The sequence below is a fragment of the Kogia breviceps genome, chromosome 8, assembly GCF_026419965.1.
Source record: "Kogia breviceps isolate mKogBre1 chromosome 8, mKogBre1 haplotype 1, whole genome shotgun sequence".
Lineage (NCBI taxonomy): Eukaryota > Metazoa > Chordata > Mammalia > Artiodactyla > Physeteridae > Kogia > Kogia breviceps.
In genome coordinates, this window is record NC_081317.1 from 93832478 (window position 1) to 93850536 (window position 18059).

At 43.7% G+C, this 18059-nt stretch overlaps 1 protein-coding gene across 3 annotated transcripts in view; it reads left to right on the forward strand.

The window, feature by feature from the left end:
* The window catches only part of INVS (inversin), a 150408-nt gene that overhangs the window by 113666 nt on the left and 18683 nt on the right, over positions 1 to 18059 (forward strand). For all 3 annotated transcript variants that reach the window (XM_059070967.2, XM_059070969.2, XM_067039801.1), the window contains exon 13: positions 4635 to 4921. In XM_059070967.2, coding sequence (XP_058926950.1) covers positions 4635 to 4921 — 287 coding nt within the window. The remainder of the gene's footprint in view (positions 1 to 4634; positions 4922 to 18059) is intronic.

Here is an 18059-nt window from a genome sequence, read left to right on the forward strand (position 1 = left end):
TGCTATCTTAATAAATTTCCTGCTAAAATATTACTTGCTGTGTCATGGACAGGATTTTTTTTCTCTTTAAATTTTCATGTAAAGTAGAATAACATTGGTTCTTTTTCTTGTATTTGTTTCCTAAACTTTACAAAAATAGGTCAAGTGTATAGCATGACCTACCATGAAGATTAAAGATCTTTGACATTCTGTAATAAATTAGTTGGAGAAAAAAACACTTAAATTTTAGGACAGTTATTGAGTCTAAGGGTTCAGGACTAATAGCTATGCTAGAAGCTAGCTTGAAATGCTGTTAATGGTTACTTTAATGTAGTCTCACCACTTTTTTCATATGACCCAATTCACTTTTTTAAATGATGGAAGAAGACTGAGTAAAATTTTTAAAAATGATTTGTGAGATGAATTTTACAGGAAGAAGTAAAGCTGCTGAATTCCATCCAGCTCAGCTCTGTGTATAGAAAGCTGTTAGCACGTAACCTTGGATAAGTCACTAAGCTCTCTGCCTCAGTTTCCTTACCTACCAAATAAGGGCATTGCCCTCATTAAAGTGAGATTCCTTCAAGTTCTTAGATTATGACCAGTGGTTCTGGACCTTTTCCCCCAGGGAAACACACAAACACACGTGGGATCATACTCTATTCTGAGGATCATACTCTATTCCTCTGTGTGTGTGGGGGGGGGGGGGGTTGCTTTTTGTTTCAAGGCAGCAGTACAGATAAAATAGGATGCAGCTTATGCATAATTCCCAGCTCTAGTCCCTTTTCCTCAGTGATCACTACTTTTACATTCAAGAACCACAGCTTTGGAGATCTGCACATTTGTGGGCTGTATGCATGCCACCTGGAAGATTTTTTTAATGCAAAATGCGTCCATTTTTTAAAAACATTAATTTACTTCTATTCATTAGCTGAGTGTGTCATTATATATTCTCATGATTACATTCTTTCTCCCGAATCTGCTTACTGAGTTCCACCAGAATGAAAAAATAACCCCTTGCAAACCTCCCCCTCCAGAAAAGTCTTCAGAAGGCAGAGCTGCCTTACCTGCTGGCCATCTTGATCACTCTGAAAGACTAGATCCCCTGTTTGTCCTGTGACTGCCCTTGTGGGAGGCCCAGAAAGGTCTTCAGTGACAAGGTTTGCCCAGGGGCTGATTGCACAGTGGCTTCTTGGAATTGAAAAAGGAAAGGGGTTTGGTGTCCTGAAAGAAGGAGAAATGACTGCTCAAATAACAAAGTCAAGGTTATCACCTCAAAGCCTCTTTTGATGGCAGTGATATCCATGCAAATGCCAAGCTGGGCAAGCCCACACGCCTGTCTGTCTGAAGGACCAATATATTCTCTTAAAGCACTTCTGTTCATGGTGCCAGTAAAAAGAGCAGCTCTGGGGCTTCCCTGGTGGCGCAGTGGTTGGGAGTCCGCCTGCCGATGCGGGGGACGCGGGTTCGAGCCCCCGTCCGGGAAGGTCCCACGTGCCGCGGAGCAGCTAGGTCCGTGAGCCACAACTACTGAGCCTGCGCGTCCGGAGCCTGTGCTCCGCAACAAGAGAGACCGCGACGGTGAGAGGCCCGCGCACCGCGATGAAGAGTGGCCCCCGCTCGCCGCAACTAGAGAAAGCCCACGCACAGAAACGAAGACCCAACACAGCCAAACATAAATAAATCAATAAATTTAAAAAAAAAAAAAAAAAAGAGCAGCTCTGCCTCTGCCTGCCAGGAGCGCAGCTATTAGCTCAGTTAGCAGCACCTCAGCCACCCAGGTGCCTCCACCTTCTTCTGAAAAGCAGCCTTCTCACAGACAGATCACACTGAAATGGCACTTGCTAGCATCCATATGAATCCCAGGCACTGACGATGACACGCTGTCCAGCTCGCCTGTCGACTGCAACGCAGTGCACACAAGTGTCAGCATTTGGCAAAGCCTGTAACAAGGCCAGAGTCAAATGAGAACATTCGAGCTGTACAGGAGTCAGCACGAGCCATCTGACCACTTTCTCTGGGACTGCACTCAGTGGGAACCTATCAGAGAGGCAAGCTTGGACCCCAGATCAGGGGGGTTCACCACACAGGATGAAAGACCTTCAGAGGCGAGTTAAGGGACTTCCCTGGTGGTCCAGCGGTTAAGACTCTGTACTCCCAATGCAGGGGGCCAGCGTTCGGTCCCTGGTTGGGGAACTAGATCCCGCATGCACGCTGCAACTCAGAGCCTGCATGCTGCAGCTGAGAAGTCCACATTGCCACAACTAAGAAGCCCGCATGCTGCAATGAAGATCCCCTGTGCCACGACTAAGACCCGGCACAGCCTAAATAAATAAATAAATTTTTTTTTTTTTTTAAAGGTGGTGGGGAGTTAAGTTGACAAGGCTTTATATTGAAGTGTGACTCAGATATCTGTCATTCGGGACTTTCCTCTCCCTTGAGATATAAATAAGCTTTGCTTCAGATTGCACAGTCTGTGGAAATCTGAATTCTGTGACTTCTTGGGGGCTTGGGGTCTCTGCCTCAGCTCTTGGTTCCATTTCTGGGACCGTAGCCCTACAACTTGTCAGGTTGCCTGTAAAAAAGCATGTATGAGCATGGGAGGCCTTCCGAAAAGCTGGTGTCATTGAGGAGACTCACATTGCACATCCTCTAATGGCATAGTTAACAGGCCACACGAGACTCTCCTATTCTCTGAAGCTTTGCTACTCCACTCAGGGTGTGGCCAGAGGGCCAGTAGCACCTGCAGGGCCTGGGTGCTTGGTAGAAATGCAGACTCTTGAGCCCCACCCCAGCCCCAGTAAATCAGAATCTAGGTTTTAGTAAGATCTCAGGAGACTCCGTTCATTAAAGTGTGTGGATCACAGATCTAAAGTCCTTTTCTGTCCCCTCACCCCTGGACGATTCTCTGCCCTTCCTTTGCTCCACGCAGTACCCAGTCTTCCGCCTTCTCTTTCTTCCCCCTCCCTTCTCTCTTGTTCTTTCATCTCTTCCCTCCCTGTCAGGAGCTACAAATTCTTTATGTCCTGCCAGAGCAGGCCTCTTTTCTGGAGCCTCAGAGCCAGTCACCACCTAGGCCCTGAGGGTCTCACCTTCTACCAGGCCTCAATCCCGTCCCCAAGCTTACTGAGGTATTTGTCTAAACAAGGTCCCCCACTAAGAGGGACCCTGATACCAGCTACCCCGATAAAAGAAACCTCTCCGTCTCATTACATAACACAGCCCCGATTTTATAAAGACATTCCAAACAGACCCTTAAATCAATTCAGGATTATTAGCCATCATGTAAGTGTTAGACCTGGGGAAACTGAGTCTTCGGCAGGAAAGTGGCTTATTCAAGGTCTTTTTGGGGTTACTGGCAGAGGCAGGACCAGAACTCTTATACTTCCCAGTAGAGGTGCTCTCTTCACTATACCTCTAATTATTCTACTTTAAACGGCACCTTTAAATGGCAACCAAATTCTCTTCCTGAGCAGCAAATACGTACTGGGTGCCTGCTGTTCATAGCAAGCATTGTTTAAAGGTCAGAGGAAGCAAAACAGACCCAGTTTTTGCACACTCTCTCTTTGCCGAGACTGCTCCCTCAGACGAATATCCTCATCCCCACCCATCTGCCTGGCAAACTCTTACACGTCTTTGAGCATCAACAGTTAGGACCTTCTTCCAGGTTCCTCCACAAAATTAATCACTACTTCCTCTGTGCAAGCACATTATTCTAACATTTCTTCCGTCATATGTTAAGCCTTTGTTGTCCTAGCTGTTCCACTCTGGGTAGAAGGTTCTTCAAGGGAGGGCCAAACTCTGTTTTCCTCATCGCTGTATCATCAGTGCCCAGCACAGGAGAGGCGCACAAAATGTTCGTTTTTGTCCTCTTTTTTTTCCCTTGGATATCCCTACAAATTAATGACAAATCCTGTCCTTCACTCAGCCGCTTCGTCCTTAAGCACCTGGCCCCTTTCTGGACCTGCACTACCTCGGCCCATCTGCCTCACCCGGCCACTCATTTCTAGTCTTGGCCTCCCCTCTCTATTCTGTTGCTACCCAAAGGTTCCAGCTTAGCCATCAGCTACTTGTGTATGACTTCTTGAAAATCACCGTACCTTCTGGACCTCCTCTGCAAGTTGAGTGGGTTTGACCCATAAGCTAAGAGCTCTCGATGGCAGTGTTATGAGATTATAACACACCTCACAGGTGTGTTATAATCAGTTGTGAGGTGCTTTGTAATTTTTTCATGTAATCGTTAAGGTTTACCAGTGGTCTTTTTAACAGAGAGAAGATTAAGGGTTATCCCTCTATCATTCTCAGTTGCATTCTGATGTGCTTTCTGAACAGGGGTGTAGTTACAGGTAGTTCCAGAGATCACACACACTTGGGGCACACGCACCTTGGGATCCTCCTATGTCTCACCAAAAAGTTCCATATCATGCGTGTCTCAACTGGGCACAGGTTGATCTATAAGATGCTTTCTGCCTCCATCATCCTTTGAGCTATAAGACCTGGATAAAAGACAGGAAATTGTGAAATTGTGAAAATTCTGAATTTCCAAATCCCCCCGTGTTGTGGTAGCTCCTTTTAAAGTTCAAGTCTCACTCAGGAACACTTGAACAGGTAACGAACGCTCTTAATTTTTTCCTCTTCCCCTTTGGCTTTGCTCCCAGGAAGCGAGAAGAAGAAAGTAGGCGAAGAGAGGCAGAGCAGCAGAAGGGAAGGCTGAGCCCAGATTCCTGCAGACCCCAGGCTCCTCCCTGTCTGCCCAGCACCCAGGCTGAGCCCCGCAGGCAGAGCTGGGCGCCCAGCAAACAGCCTCCCTGCAGCGACAAGGCCCAGGGCCCTGAGCGGAAAGCCTGTAGACGGTCTCCAGGCAGAGGGTCTCCAAGCAGAGCCCCCGAGAAGGAGCGGCATCTCTCCCCAGACTTGCAGAGAACAGATCCCAGAAAACCAAATGGTAGGTGTATTGCCTTTTATTCAGTGCTAACCTGTGGACTGTGGGCTCTTTTGATTCATGTATTTAGACCATTTACATTTAAGATAATTATGTCAGCACTTAAGTCGGCCATTTTATTATTTATTTACTCTTTATTTCCTCTATTTCTCTTTTCTTCCCTTCATTAACCAGACTCTCATGATGTGATAGCCCTGTTGTATTTCCTCAAGTTCCTTCTTAGCTTAGGACCTTTGCATATAACAATCCTTTTATCTATATGGACAAAAAGTACCTTTTATTTTCCAGCTCTCAGAGTGAGTGCTCCTTCCTCTGTACAGCCGTGCCTTCCCACTAAACAAGGCTTTGTTTTCCTGCTATATGCTCCCATAGCTTTCCTGTACTTCCCTATTATAAGGATTATCACCTTTCACTGTTATTACTGGCTTACTTGTCTATTTTTTTTCACTAGACTATAAGATCTGTAAAATCAGGGTTGCTTCAGTTATCTACTGCTGTGTAACAAACTACACTAAAACTAAGTGGCTTACAATAACAGTTTATTATTTCTTATGATTTTGTGGGTTGGTTGGGCAGTTCCTCTGCAAGCTTCTCCTGTTCTCACTCATGTGGCTACATTCAGTTCAAGGTCAGTTGTATTGGATGGTCTAAGATGGACTGACTTGAATGTCTGGTAGTTGATGCTGGCTATCAGCCGGGATTCCTCGACTGTGTTTTACCTGGCCTTTCATCCTCCCATAGGCTAAACTGGCTTTCTTAAACAGTGGTCTCAAGACATCATTCTAAGAAAGCACAGGAAAAAGCTATAGGACCTCTTGAGGAATAGGCTCTAGAATGTGCACGCTACATTCTGTTGATCAAAGCCAAGTTATATGACCATCCCAGACTAAATAATATGGAGAAATAGATTCCATCTTTATGCGTACTAGGATGGGAGTTATTTGGGGCTATTAAACAATCTATCACCGTTCCTTCTGGTCACAAATTATTCACATTTATCCCACATGGCAAATATTTTCACCCTTATCTTAGGACCCCAAAATCACATGCCAATTATCACATCAAGTTTGAAGTCTGGGATCTTGAGACCAGTGTTGTGTCCAGATGTTGTTGAGGTTCCCCAGGTGTGAATCTTTCTGATTCAGAGACCAATGGACAAAACACACATCAACCACACACATATCCAGCAAGCAGTGGTGAGACAGGAACAGAATAACCACAAGAGACATTCCTGTTCCAAAAGGAGAGAAATAGGAGGTACGTAGCAGTCACTAGTCCATAGCAATTCTGAAAGCCAGCTGGTTAACCATTAGCAGGGCCCCTACTCTGAGTTATGAAATGTGCCTTGATTAGGGTCTGGTTTTACTCCTATATGTGTTTTCTATTCCACTGTTCTCCTTGGCTCTGGGCTCTGCCACCTGGGTTCTTGGCTCTGCTCTCTGAGAAGTCTTCCTTTTCCTTGAGACATAGCCCATGTTTGCAGCTGAGTCGACTTCTTAGCCTGTTTCCTGCATACATGAAATTGGGGCCCCAGAGGGTCCTTTTCATTTGGGAACGCCTCAGTAATTCAAGCTGTGGCACTCTCAGTGATACAATTATCTCAAACACTTCATGGGTCTTCTATGAATCTGACTGAGTTCACTCCATGTTCCAAAACCACATCCAGAATTATTTTTCAAATAGGCCTCTCTCTACTTTGGGTGGCTCAGGCTGCTGTGGAAAAATGCCCTTGAGATTCTTAGAAGTTCTTTTGTCTAGCTGAGAGGGCTACAATTTTTGAGGTCTTAATAAAGGGTTGCACAGCCATACTCTTGATTTGATCTTTATCTCTAGGTCATATCTTACTATATGAGACTCTTTTGTTGGCAAGAAAAAATGAAAATTTAAAAGTTTTCTAACCCAGCACACTCTGTGCTCTTTGTATTTACTCTAAATTCTGCTTGCAAGCTGAGTAGTTCTTTGTTTCTTTCTCCCCATACCTTATCATATGCAGCTAAAAAAAGTCAGTTGATATTTTCTTCAGCATTACACCTAGAAAGCTCCTAAGCCATATCTACAAGTTCATTAGGCGTATTTTCTATCTTCCAAGTTACTGCAGATGACAATTTTGCCAATTATCCTGCCACTGAAATACACAGTTCACTTTTCTCCAGACTCCAATAGCAATTTCTTCTCTGCTCCTCCAAACTTCGCTAATAGTTTCTTCATTGCCTTTCTAGCTTCTGCTCACCAGCCAGTTCCAAAATCAATGCTCTGGTTTTCTGTTAGGCCAGCATGTCTCTTTTTTAGGTATCAGTTTCTGTGTTATCTCTAGCGGCATAACACTCCCCCCACCCTAACTAAGTGGCTTAAAACAATGGTTTATTATTTTTCACAGTTCTATGGGTTGGTTAGGCAGCTCCTCTACTGGATCAGCTGGGCTTACTCCTGTGGCTTCTAGAAGTTTGGCCAGGCTAGAAAGTCCAAATGGCTTCCTTCACATGTCTGGTAATTTTTGCTGGCTGTTGACCAAGGTGTCTCAGTTCTCTTCTGTATGACCTTTCATCGTCCAGCAAATTAGACCATCTTCCTTGCATGTTTTTCTCAGTGCAGTGCTCTGAGGGAGAGAAGGTGGAAGCTACAGGTCCTCTTAAGGCCTGGGCTCCAGAACTGTCACATCACTTATACCAGATTCTGTTGATCAGAGCAATTTGCAAAGGCCAGCCCAGCTCAAGAGAGTGGAGACATAGACATACTGCAAAATCACATTTGAAAGGTGAGTGGATCCTAGGGTAGGAAGAATCTTTGATCTTTAAACAATCTCTCAGAAGGAGCAATGTGTCTCTTACTTCTTTATCCCAGCAGGGTGTCTGGCACATAAGAGATATAATAAACATTTGTTGAATGTATACCAGCTAAGTGCTTGAGATTTGGAAATTGTTAAACATGACACAAAAAGTATTCATTGGGTAAACACATTTTCTGTAACAGAGTCCCATTTTTATGGCAAAGCTTTGCTTCTACTTAGTTCACCAAATCAACTTATGAATGCATTTATTCAACAGATATGGTTTTTTGTTTTTTTTTTTTTGATGGTACACGGGCCTCTCACTGTTGTGGCCTCTCCCTTTGCGGAGCACAGGCTCCGGACGCGCAGGCTCAGCGGCCATGGCTCACGGGCCGAGCCGCTCCGCGGCATGTGGGATCTTCCCAGACCTGGGCACAAACCCGTGTCCCCTGCATCCGCAGGCGGATTCTCAACCACTGCGCCACCAGGGAAGCCCCAACAGATATGTTTTTGAGCCCATACTATGTGCCAGCCATACTGAATTATAAATAAGACTAAGGACCATACCATCAGCACTTTCTTACAGCAGTGAGCACAGTGTTGGTTACATAGGTAAATATTTCGTGACCTGACTCCTCTCTTAGAAAGCACCTGTTGAAAGTTTGATTGGTTTTGGGTTTACTCTGTACCCCAAGAATTACACTTAATTCCTGCAACTTCAAATAGACAATGGTTTTCCCCCAATCCAGTGCTCTACAGAGCAGAGAGAAGGGGGAGCACAGTTATTTCAGACTACTTACAACTACACAGGGTAATTGTGGCTTGTGTTCACCTTACTATAAAATACCTTGAGACAGTTATGCTGCAAAGCTAGTCACATCTACTGTGGACCTGGTCACATTCAGGTAGTTACCTCACATCCTGAGAAGTCCATGAAGATTGGTTTTTTTTTTTTTTTTTTTTTTTAACATCTTTATTGGAGTATAATTGTTTTACAATAGTGTGTTAGTTTTCCCTCTACAACAAACTAAATCAGTTATACATACACACATGCTCCCACATGAAGATTGGTTTTTTATAACCAATCCTTTTGTCCTTAATTGACTGATACTACTGATAGTTAGACTTCCTCTCCTCACTATTGGTTTAAAGGTGAACTAGTGCATGGTTTTTTTTGTTTGTTTTGGTTTTGGTTTTTGTTTTGTTTTGTTTTTTTGCGGTACGTGGGCCTCTCAATGTTGTGGCCTCTCCCGTTGTGGAGCACAGGCTCTGGACGTGCAGGCTCAGCGGCCATGGCTCACGGGCCCAGCCGCTCCGTGGCATGTGGGATCTGCCCAGACCGGGGCACGAACCTGTGTCCCCTGCATCGGCAGGTGGACTCTCAACCACTGCGCCATCAGGGAGGCCCTAGTGCATGGTTTTATAATGATTTTCAAGCCATGTAGGGCTCATGAAATGAATTCAGTGGATTGGACTAGGATAATTTTCATGAAACAGACTTCAGTAGAACCTATCATTATAAAGGTAATAAGTTTTGTTGCAGTTATATGTCTATGTGCATAGGGGTGTATGTGTGCATGTGTGTGTGTGTGTGTGTGTGTGTTTGTATACATGCAGATGAGTATACTGGGCCACAATTTAAGATTTATTTCTTGGTATGGATTATTGTCAAAAATTTTTGAAAATTACTGTTCTAGAACAGTTGAGAGGCAGGAGAGCTCCTCACTCGTTTGAGGGCAGGAAGTGGTGTCCTGAATAAGGGACCTCTGGGAAAAGCCAGATTCAGATATGCAAACAGGCTCAGAGAAGCCCAGCATCCAGACTTTGGGGAGAGTTGGAGGAAGGGAGGCCCGTGAGCCTGATTCAGGTGTAAGGAGAGGGAGCTCCAGTTTCATGGGCAGCCATTGCCCTTGCTGACCTGCCCAAGAGGCCAGAGTACAAAGGAAAATAGGGAGATACTTCTAAGAATCAAGACTGGACATTGACTAGGGCTTCTCCAGTATAGTGTTCCCAGGAAACCCAACACAACTGGGCAAAGGACACCCCAAGCCACATTATGTTTGGCCACATAAAGAAGGGTCACAGCTGCCTCAGCTGATCAGTGATCAGGCAGTATAGCCTTTGCAGCATGGGCATCCTAGCAGGAAGCCAGAGAGGGGAAACGTTGACCCCTTCTTCTTCTCCATTATCCTATTTCATAAATTAGAGCCTGAGGGTTGTTAGAGAGCATCTAGTTCAGCCTCCTCAAAACAAGTCAGCACCCTGAGGCCCTGAGAGAGAGGCTTGCCTAAGGTGTCTTAACAGGTGATTGCTTTCTTCTTCCTTCTTCTTCCCTTTTTGTTGTTTACAATGTGTATAGAGCATAATGGCTAAGTGTGTAAGCTTTAGACCCTACCACTTACTAGCTATAGAATCTTGAGCAGGTTACGTAGCCTCTCCAAGCCTCCTTTTCTTTATTTGTAAAAAAAAAAAAAAAAAGGAGAGAGATAATAATGCCTGTCTTAGAAAATTGCGACCATTAGTGAGATAACCCATGTAAAGATTTAAACTCAGTGCCTAAAATACTCTCTAAGTATGAGCTGTTACGATAATTAACCTCGTTACTATTTCAAAGGGGGGCAGGAAAGAGAGGAAGGAGGCACTATTTAGAAAGACCGCTGTGCCTGGGTGGAGGATGGATTTTAGGGCCACATAGGGCCTCTACTAAGGCGCAGTAGCAGCAGGGCGATGAGAAGCCGATGGACTTGAAAGGTAGAACTGCAGTGACTTGGCAGCAGACTGCTTGTGGGAGGTGGTGGAATAAAGCTGTCTTTGAGTCAGTGTGGTTTTCAGGAGAGTCTAGCGGAGGAGAAACTCACTGTTTTAAAGGCCATCCCTGATGTTTTCTTATTCTCACCATATGGGCTGCCAGGACTAGTGGGTATGATTGGTGGGAGTATCAGGGGGCCCTTACATTTGACACATGTGCAGTGGCTAAGGCAGCAAACTCTATTATCATCTAGATACCAGAGACTCCTTGACCTCTTTTCCTTACTCCAATTATGTATATTCAGCTATTTACTATGCCCTCATTTAGGTGTCCCAAAGGCATCTCAAACTCAACCTGTCCAAGACAGAACTGATCATGATTTCATGTAAAACTACTCCTGATATTGGTTAATATCCAATACTTATCCATCTGTATGTCCATCCCAGGAGTAAAAATCTGATCATTATCTTCTTTTCCTTTACCACTCAAAATCCAATCTGTCACCGGGTCTTGTCACCTTTACTTCCTTAGTAGCTTTCAAATCATTCTTTGTATCTCATCCACCACCACCACATAGTCTGCCTAACATTTGCTTACCTTCATCTCTAACTTGGACTGTTGCAATAGCTTCCTAACTGGTCTTACTTATCTACTCTGACTCCCCTAACCCATTTTCCTCTCTGTAAGCATATCGGTCCCTTCAATATGAAATCTCATCATATTCCACCCCTACCCAAAGCCCTGGAATCAACCACTTCTCCAAGTAACCTGGTTCCTTTTGTTGGAGATGGTATTAGAATCCAAGATCTGAGTGCTAGGTGTGTATACTACTCTAGGACTGTCATTGCTCCTAAGCCCTTTCAGCAGAGAGAACTGAGAAATATTTATATCTATTTGTGCACCTATCAGTGTATATGTGTATTACATACACACACACACACACACACACATACACACACACACACACACACACACACACACACACTCACTGATTTCAAACTGTTACCTCCAATTCCATTCAACACCACAGGGTTTATTCTAGCTTTTATCTTTCTATTTGAAATTTTTTTCTCCAACAGTGAAAGACCTGGCTCCCATTGCCTATGATATATGTGCTTATTTGTTCAATCCTAGTATACACGTAAAGTAGATTCAGAATTGCCAACCCATACCCCTTTGAGAAATAAATTTACTAACCAGAGCATAGTATTTACATACATTTCATTTTGTCCTTAGTCTTACAGTACTCAGCCAAAATATGATTTTACAAAGTTACTTGGGTGAGTTCCCTTCTTCTCCACCTTTTTTTTTTTTTTTTTTTTTTTTTCGGTACACGGGCCTCTCACTGTTGTGGCCTCTCCCGTTGCGGAGCACAGGCTCCGGACGCGCAGGCCTAGCGGCCATGGCTCACGGGCTTAGTTGCTCCGCGGCATGTGGGATCTTCCCGGACCAGGGCACGAACCCGTGTCCCCTGCATCGGCAGGCGGATTCTCAACCACTGCGCCACCAGGGAAGCCCAAGAACTTTTTTTTAATTCAGAAAATTGTGGGCATCCTGTTTTGAGATGTTCTTACATAATTTCTTTGTTTTCAACAAAAATGTCAGTAGCTGCTTAGCATTATATCAGATTATGAATACAGCATGCTTTGTTTAATCATGCCAGTGTTGGATATATAAACTAAACAGCCTTTCATATAAATTTTTGTATATACTTCTAATTTTTATGTCTCTTTAAACATGCTGCCAGGGACTTCCCCAGTGGCACAGTTGTTAAGAATCTGCCTGCCAATGCAGGGGACACGGGTTCGAGCCCTGGTCCAGGAAGATCCCACATGCCGCGGAGCAACTAAGCCCATGCGCCACAGCTACTGAGCCTGTGCTCTACAGCCTGCGAGCCACAACTACTGAGCCCACGTGCCACAACTGCTGAAGCCCGCATGCCTGAAGCCCGTGCTCCACAACAAGAGAAGCCACTGCAATGAGAAACCCACGCACCGCAATGAAAAGTAGCCCCTGGTCGCCACAACTAGAGAAAGCCCATGCACAGCAATGAAGATGCAAAGCAGCCAAATAAATAGATAGATAGATAGATAGATAAAAGAAAATTTAAAAACAAAATACCAGAAAAAATATGCTGCCAGATTTCTTTCCAGGAAGGTTGCAGACGTTTGTTTCACCCTTTCAAAAGCAAAAACCAAAAAACTCTCTCCAAACACTTAGGCAAATAATGCTTTTATAAATCCTAGTTAGTAAGATGGAATTTTGTTGTATTTTTATTGGCTTTGTGTATCTATTTTCTGGATTATTCACTGATGTCTGCTGTCAATTTTTATATTGGTTTTTCATTTTCTTAGTATTTCTAAAAGCTCTTTATATAATAAGGATAGTAAGTTTTCTCTGTCATATATAATGAACTTTTTTTTTTTAATTTATTTTTGGCTGTGTTGGGTCTTCATTGCTGTGCACGGGCTTTCTCTGGTTGCTGTGAGCGGGGGTCACTCTTCATTGCGGTGTACGAGCTTCTCATTGTGGTGGCCTCCCCTGTTGCAGAGCACGGGCTCTAGGCATGTGGGCTTCATTAGTTGTGGCACGCGGGCTCAGCAGTTGCGGCTCACCAGCTCTAGAGCACAGGCTCAGCAGTTGTGGTGTATGGGCCTAGTTGCTCCACGGCATGTGGGATCCTCCCGGACCAGGGCTCGAACCCATGTCCACTGCATTGGCAGGCGGACTCCCAACCACTGTGCCACCAAGGAAGCCCCAATGAACTTTTTTGGTTTACCTTTTAATTCTGTTTCATTTTTTTTTCTGAGATTTTTTTCTTTTTGGTTTTATGCCAAGAAAAGGTTTTTCCCACTTTAAGATCTAATAAACACATATATTTTCTAATTTTTACTATCTCATATTTAATTTGTTATATAGTGAGGTTGGAATTGAATGATTTCTTTTTAGAGAATAAGCAGTTGTTCTAGCCATAAACATGGAATAATCCAGAGCTGCAGCACTAGCAGTAGGCTTGTGAATAATGGCTTCTGAAGGAGTATAGCATCACTCTCTGGGGTCATACCCAGGGCCTGTAAGCACCTCATCTCCTGGGTCCACAAATTCAAAATGCTATCTTTCTTGTTTATTTTCATATATGGGAATATTTTTAGCATTCTATTCTTTCTCACTGATCTATCTCTACTAATACCTAAATCACATTATCATTACTAGCTATTAGTATCTAATGATATCTAGCCGTCTCTTAATTATCTTTCTTTTTTCTCTTCTTTTTAATAGAGTTTACTTTTTAGAGCAGTTTTAAGTTCACAGCAAAACTGAGCAGAAAGTACAGAGAGTTCCCATATACTCCTACGCCCACACATGTACATACTCCCCAACATCAACACCCTACACCAGCATAGCACGTTTGCTACAATTGATGACCTACACTGACACATCATTATCACCCAAGTCCAAGTTACATCAGGATTCACACCTGGTGTTGTACATTCTGTGGGTTTTCACAAATGTATAATGACTGTATCCTGCATTGTGTCATACAGAATAGTTTCACTGCCCGTATTAGGGGTCTCCAGAGAAACAGAACAGTTAGTTAGATAGATAGATAGATAGATAGACAGACAGACAGACACATAACGGGAGATTTGGTATAGAAATTTGCTCACTTGATTATGGAGGCTGAGAAGACCCACAGTCTGCCATCTGTAAGCTGGAGACCCAGAAAAGTTGGTGGTGTGATTCAGTGAGTCCAAAGGCTTAAGAACAGGAGAGCAGATGCTATGAGTCTGAGTCCAAAGGTTTGGAAATTGAGGGGCTAAGGGTATAAATCCTGGTCCTAGTCTAAAAGCCTGATAAACAGGAACACCTGTGTCCAAGGGCAGGCGAAAATGGATGTCCCAGCTCAAGCAAAGAGCACAAAATCACCCTTCCTCCACGGTTTTGTTCTATTCAGTCCCTGAACAGACTGGACCGTGCCCACCTGCCTTAGCGAGGGTGATCTTTACTCAGACTACCAGCTCAAATGCTAATCTCTTCCAGAGACACCCTCACAGACACATCCAGAAATAATGTTTTACCAGCTATATGGGCATCCCTTATACTAGTCAAGTTGACACATAAAATTAACCATCACACTGCCCTAAAAATCAGCTGTGCTCTGACTATGCGTCACTCTCTTCCCCAAACCCCTGGTAACCACTGAGCCATTTAGGATCTCCATAGTTTTGCCTTTTTCCAGAAGGTCATATAGTTGGAATAATATAGTATATGGCCTTTTCAGAGTGGCCTCCTTCACTTAATAATATGTATTAGTAATATTCATGCAAGTAAAGTAATATTTCACTTAATAATATTCTGCATGGCTTGGTAGCTTATTTCTTTTTGGTACACATTTCACTTTTAGCTCATTTTCTTTTAGCTTATTTCTCTTTATTGCTGAATAGTATTCCATTGTCTGGGGACTTCCCTGGTGGTCCAGTGGTTAAGACTCCATGCTTCCACTTCAGGGGGCTGGGGTTCGATCCTTGGTGGGGGAACTAAGATCCCACATGCCATATGACGCAGCCAAAGAAAATAAAATTCCGTTGTCTGGATGTACCACAATTTATCTGTTCACCTACTGAAGGACATCTTGGTTGCTCCAAGTTTGGACAATTATGAATAAAGCTACTATAAACATCCATATGCAGGATGTTGGGTGGACATAAGGTTTTAATTCATTTGGGGAAATACAGAAGAGCAAGATTGCTGGATTATATGGTAAGAACATGCTCAGTTTCATAAGTCACTGCCAAACAGTCTTCCAAAGTGGCTGCACCATTTTGCATTCCACCAGAAAAGAATGAGAGTTCCTGTTGCTTGTCACCCACATCAGCATTTGGTGGTGTCAGTGTTTTTGATTTTCACCATTCTAGTAGATGTGTAGTGGTATCTTGTTGTTTTAATTCACTGGGTTTTTATTTTGTTTTGTCTTGGTGTGTGTGAAACATTATAATGGCTATAAAAGTCAGAGCTATACAGAAGAAAGCTGTACTCAGAGAAGTGTTGCTCCCTCCTCATCCTACTACCCAGTTTCCATTTCCCTCTTCCTTCTATCCCTTTCCCACTCAATCCCCCTAGGGATCCAATCTCTTCAGTTGCTAGATTATCCTTTCTATATTTCTTTTGTACAAATGAGCAGATACAAATATATTCTTTCTTTTTTTTTAAACCATACCAGTTTTTTGTGGTTTTTTTGTTTTTTTTTTTGTTTTTTTTTTTGTGGTACGCGGGCCCCTCACCGTTGTGGCCTCTCCGGTTGCGGAGCACAGGCTCCGGACGTGCAGGCCCAGCGGCCACGGCCCCACGGGCCCAGCCGCTCCGCGGCATGTGGGATCCCCCCCGACCGGGGCACGAACCCGTGTCCCCTGCATCGGCAGGCGGACTCTCAACCACTGCGCCACCAGGGAAGCCCCATACCAGTTTTTTTTGTTTGTTTGATTTTTTTTATTTGGTTGAGTCAGGTCTTAGTTGCAGCAGGTGGGCTCCTTAGTTGTGGCATGCATGTGGGATCTAGTTCCTGAACCAGGGATGGAACCCAGGCCCCCTGCATTGGGAGCACAGAGTCTTAACCACTGTGCCACCAGGGAAGTCCCAGGTACAAGTTTATTTTCTTATATCCTCTTATTTCTTACATGAAGAGTAGTATAGTTTATATACTCTTTTGCACTTAAGAATAGTTATTTTAAAGTCTGTTTCTGAAAACACATTATCTGTAAGCAGATAATGTGTGTCTGTTTTATTGTCTATTCTCTCTCCCTCCCTCCCTCTCTAAATTTTGTCTTGTCTCATCTCCCTGTATATTTTTCACTAAGTACTGGATCACTGAATATAAAAAATTAGAGAAATAACTAGAAGCCTAGCATGATATTAATTCCTCCAGGGAGGATTTACATTGGCTTCTCTCAGGCATTCAGGAGCAAGAAAAATCCAAGGTCACCTTAATCCAGTTTCCAAAACTGAGATGATACAGAGGTGGGCTTCAGTCCCTGCAAGGTCAATCCACGGCCAGTGGACCTTTTTTCCTAAGACATAGCCTTCCAGAGTCCCAGTCCAAAACAATGCTTCTTGGCAGGATCTGGACTCCAAATTTTGTCCTCCAAACCTCAAGGAGCCTCATTTCCCTAGGGATATGTGGCCCCAAATGCCTTGCTTATCTCCTGGTTGCCTGATTATCTTGGATCTTGGCCCCATATTTTTTTTTCTGCCTTGTTAGCTCTTTGATGCCTTCAAACAGGTGGTTTATAATATTTTGTTTAACTTTTCTATTGTCCTTATTTGTGAGTATGCTTCAATTCTGCCATTATGGAAGCAGAAGTTCCTTCACTGTTTTTCACATTGAGACTAAAATTTTTATTTTATATGTTATATTTAGTTATTTTAAAAATATGTATATATTCTTTTCTCAAATTCTGAATTTCTTTTGTGTGTTTAATGAGTGCGTGTGAGTGTGCATTCACACTGTTCTATTAGCTAAAGTTCTTGTTGATCTAATCTTCCTATTTTCTCTATTAACTATTCTTCATGGTAGAGTGCTTCCTTGTGTATTTTGTAGTTTGGGATTGTGAAGTTATTTTCAGGAGGTCCCCTCTGTGCAGCCTGAGTTGAGGTCATGCCATCCTAAAGCAATATTGTGTTTGCTTCTAAGAGGCACCCTGCGATACCACCATCCTGAGACTAGTTTTTATGTTAATTTTTCCTATGGGTTGAGAATAAATGAATACCAAACCCATGTGAGGTTCAGCACTTTGGTTTCAAATTCTCATGCATGATTCTTTACCCCATCCCGAACTTAAGCTGAGACAAATTTCCTTGTCATCTACCAGTGCTGGGAAGATATTTTATCTGGACCATCATTTCCCAAGGGTCTTACCACCTCAAGAGTCCTGGCTTCATGCAGGGTCCTGTTTCCAGTTAGCTTTCTGCCTGCAAGGCTCATTTTCTGTTCTTATCTGGATGTTAAAACAGCCAGTTATTTAATAAGACCAGCCGTTGCCCCACTTCACTGCTACCACTTGCCTGACAGTCACTGGATCAGCTCACAAGCTTATCACTCGGGTTCTCAGTTTTCCCTTTGTTTTTGGCCCCCAGGAATTTCCTTTATTTTCTTGAAGGCACTATGGTGTTTTTATTGTTTTTATTTTTCTTTTTTTGTGTGGTACGCGGGCCTCTCACTGTTGTGGCCTCTCCCGTTGCGGAGCACAGGCTCCGGATGCGCAGGCTCAGCGGCCATGGCTCACGGGCACAGCTGCTCCGCGGCATGTGGGATCTTCCTGGACTGGGGCATGAACCCGTGTGCCCTGCATTGGCAGGTGGACTCTCAACCACTGCGGCACCAGGGAAGCCCTATGGTGTTTTTAAAGTAATGTTTATTATAAATATTTTAGTCAGCATTTCTAGGTTTTTTTTTTTTGGCTGCATTGAGTCTTCCTTGCTGCACATGGGCTTTCTCTAGTTGCGGCAAGCAGGGGCTACTCTTAACTTGCAGTGCTCGGGCTTCTCATTGCAGTGGTTTTTCTCATTGCAGAGCATGGGCTCTAGGCACGTGGACTCAGTAGTTGTGGCACACGGGCTCTAGAGCACAG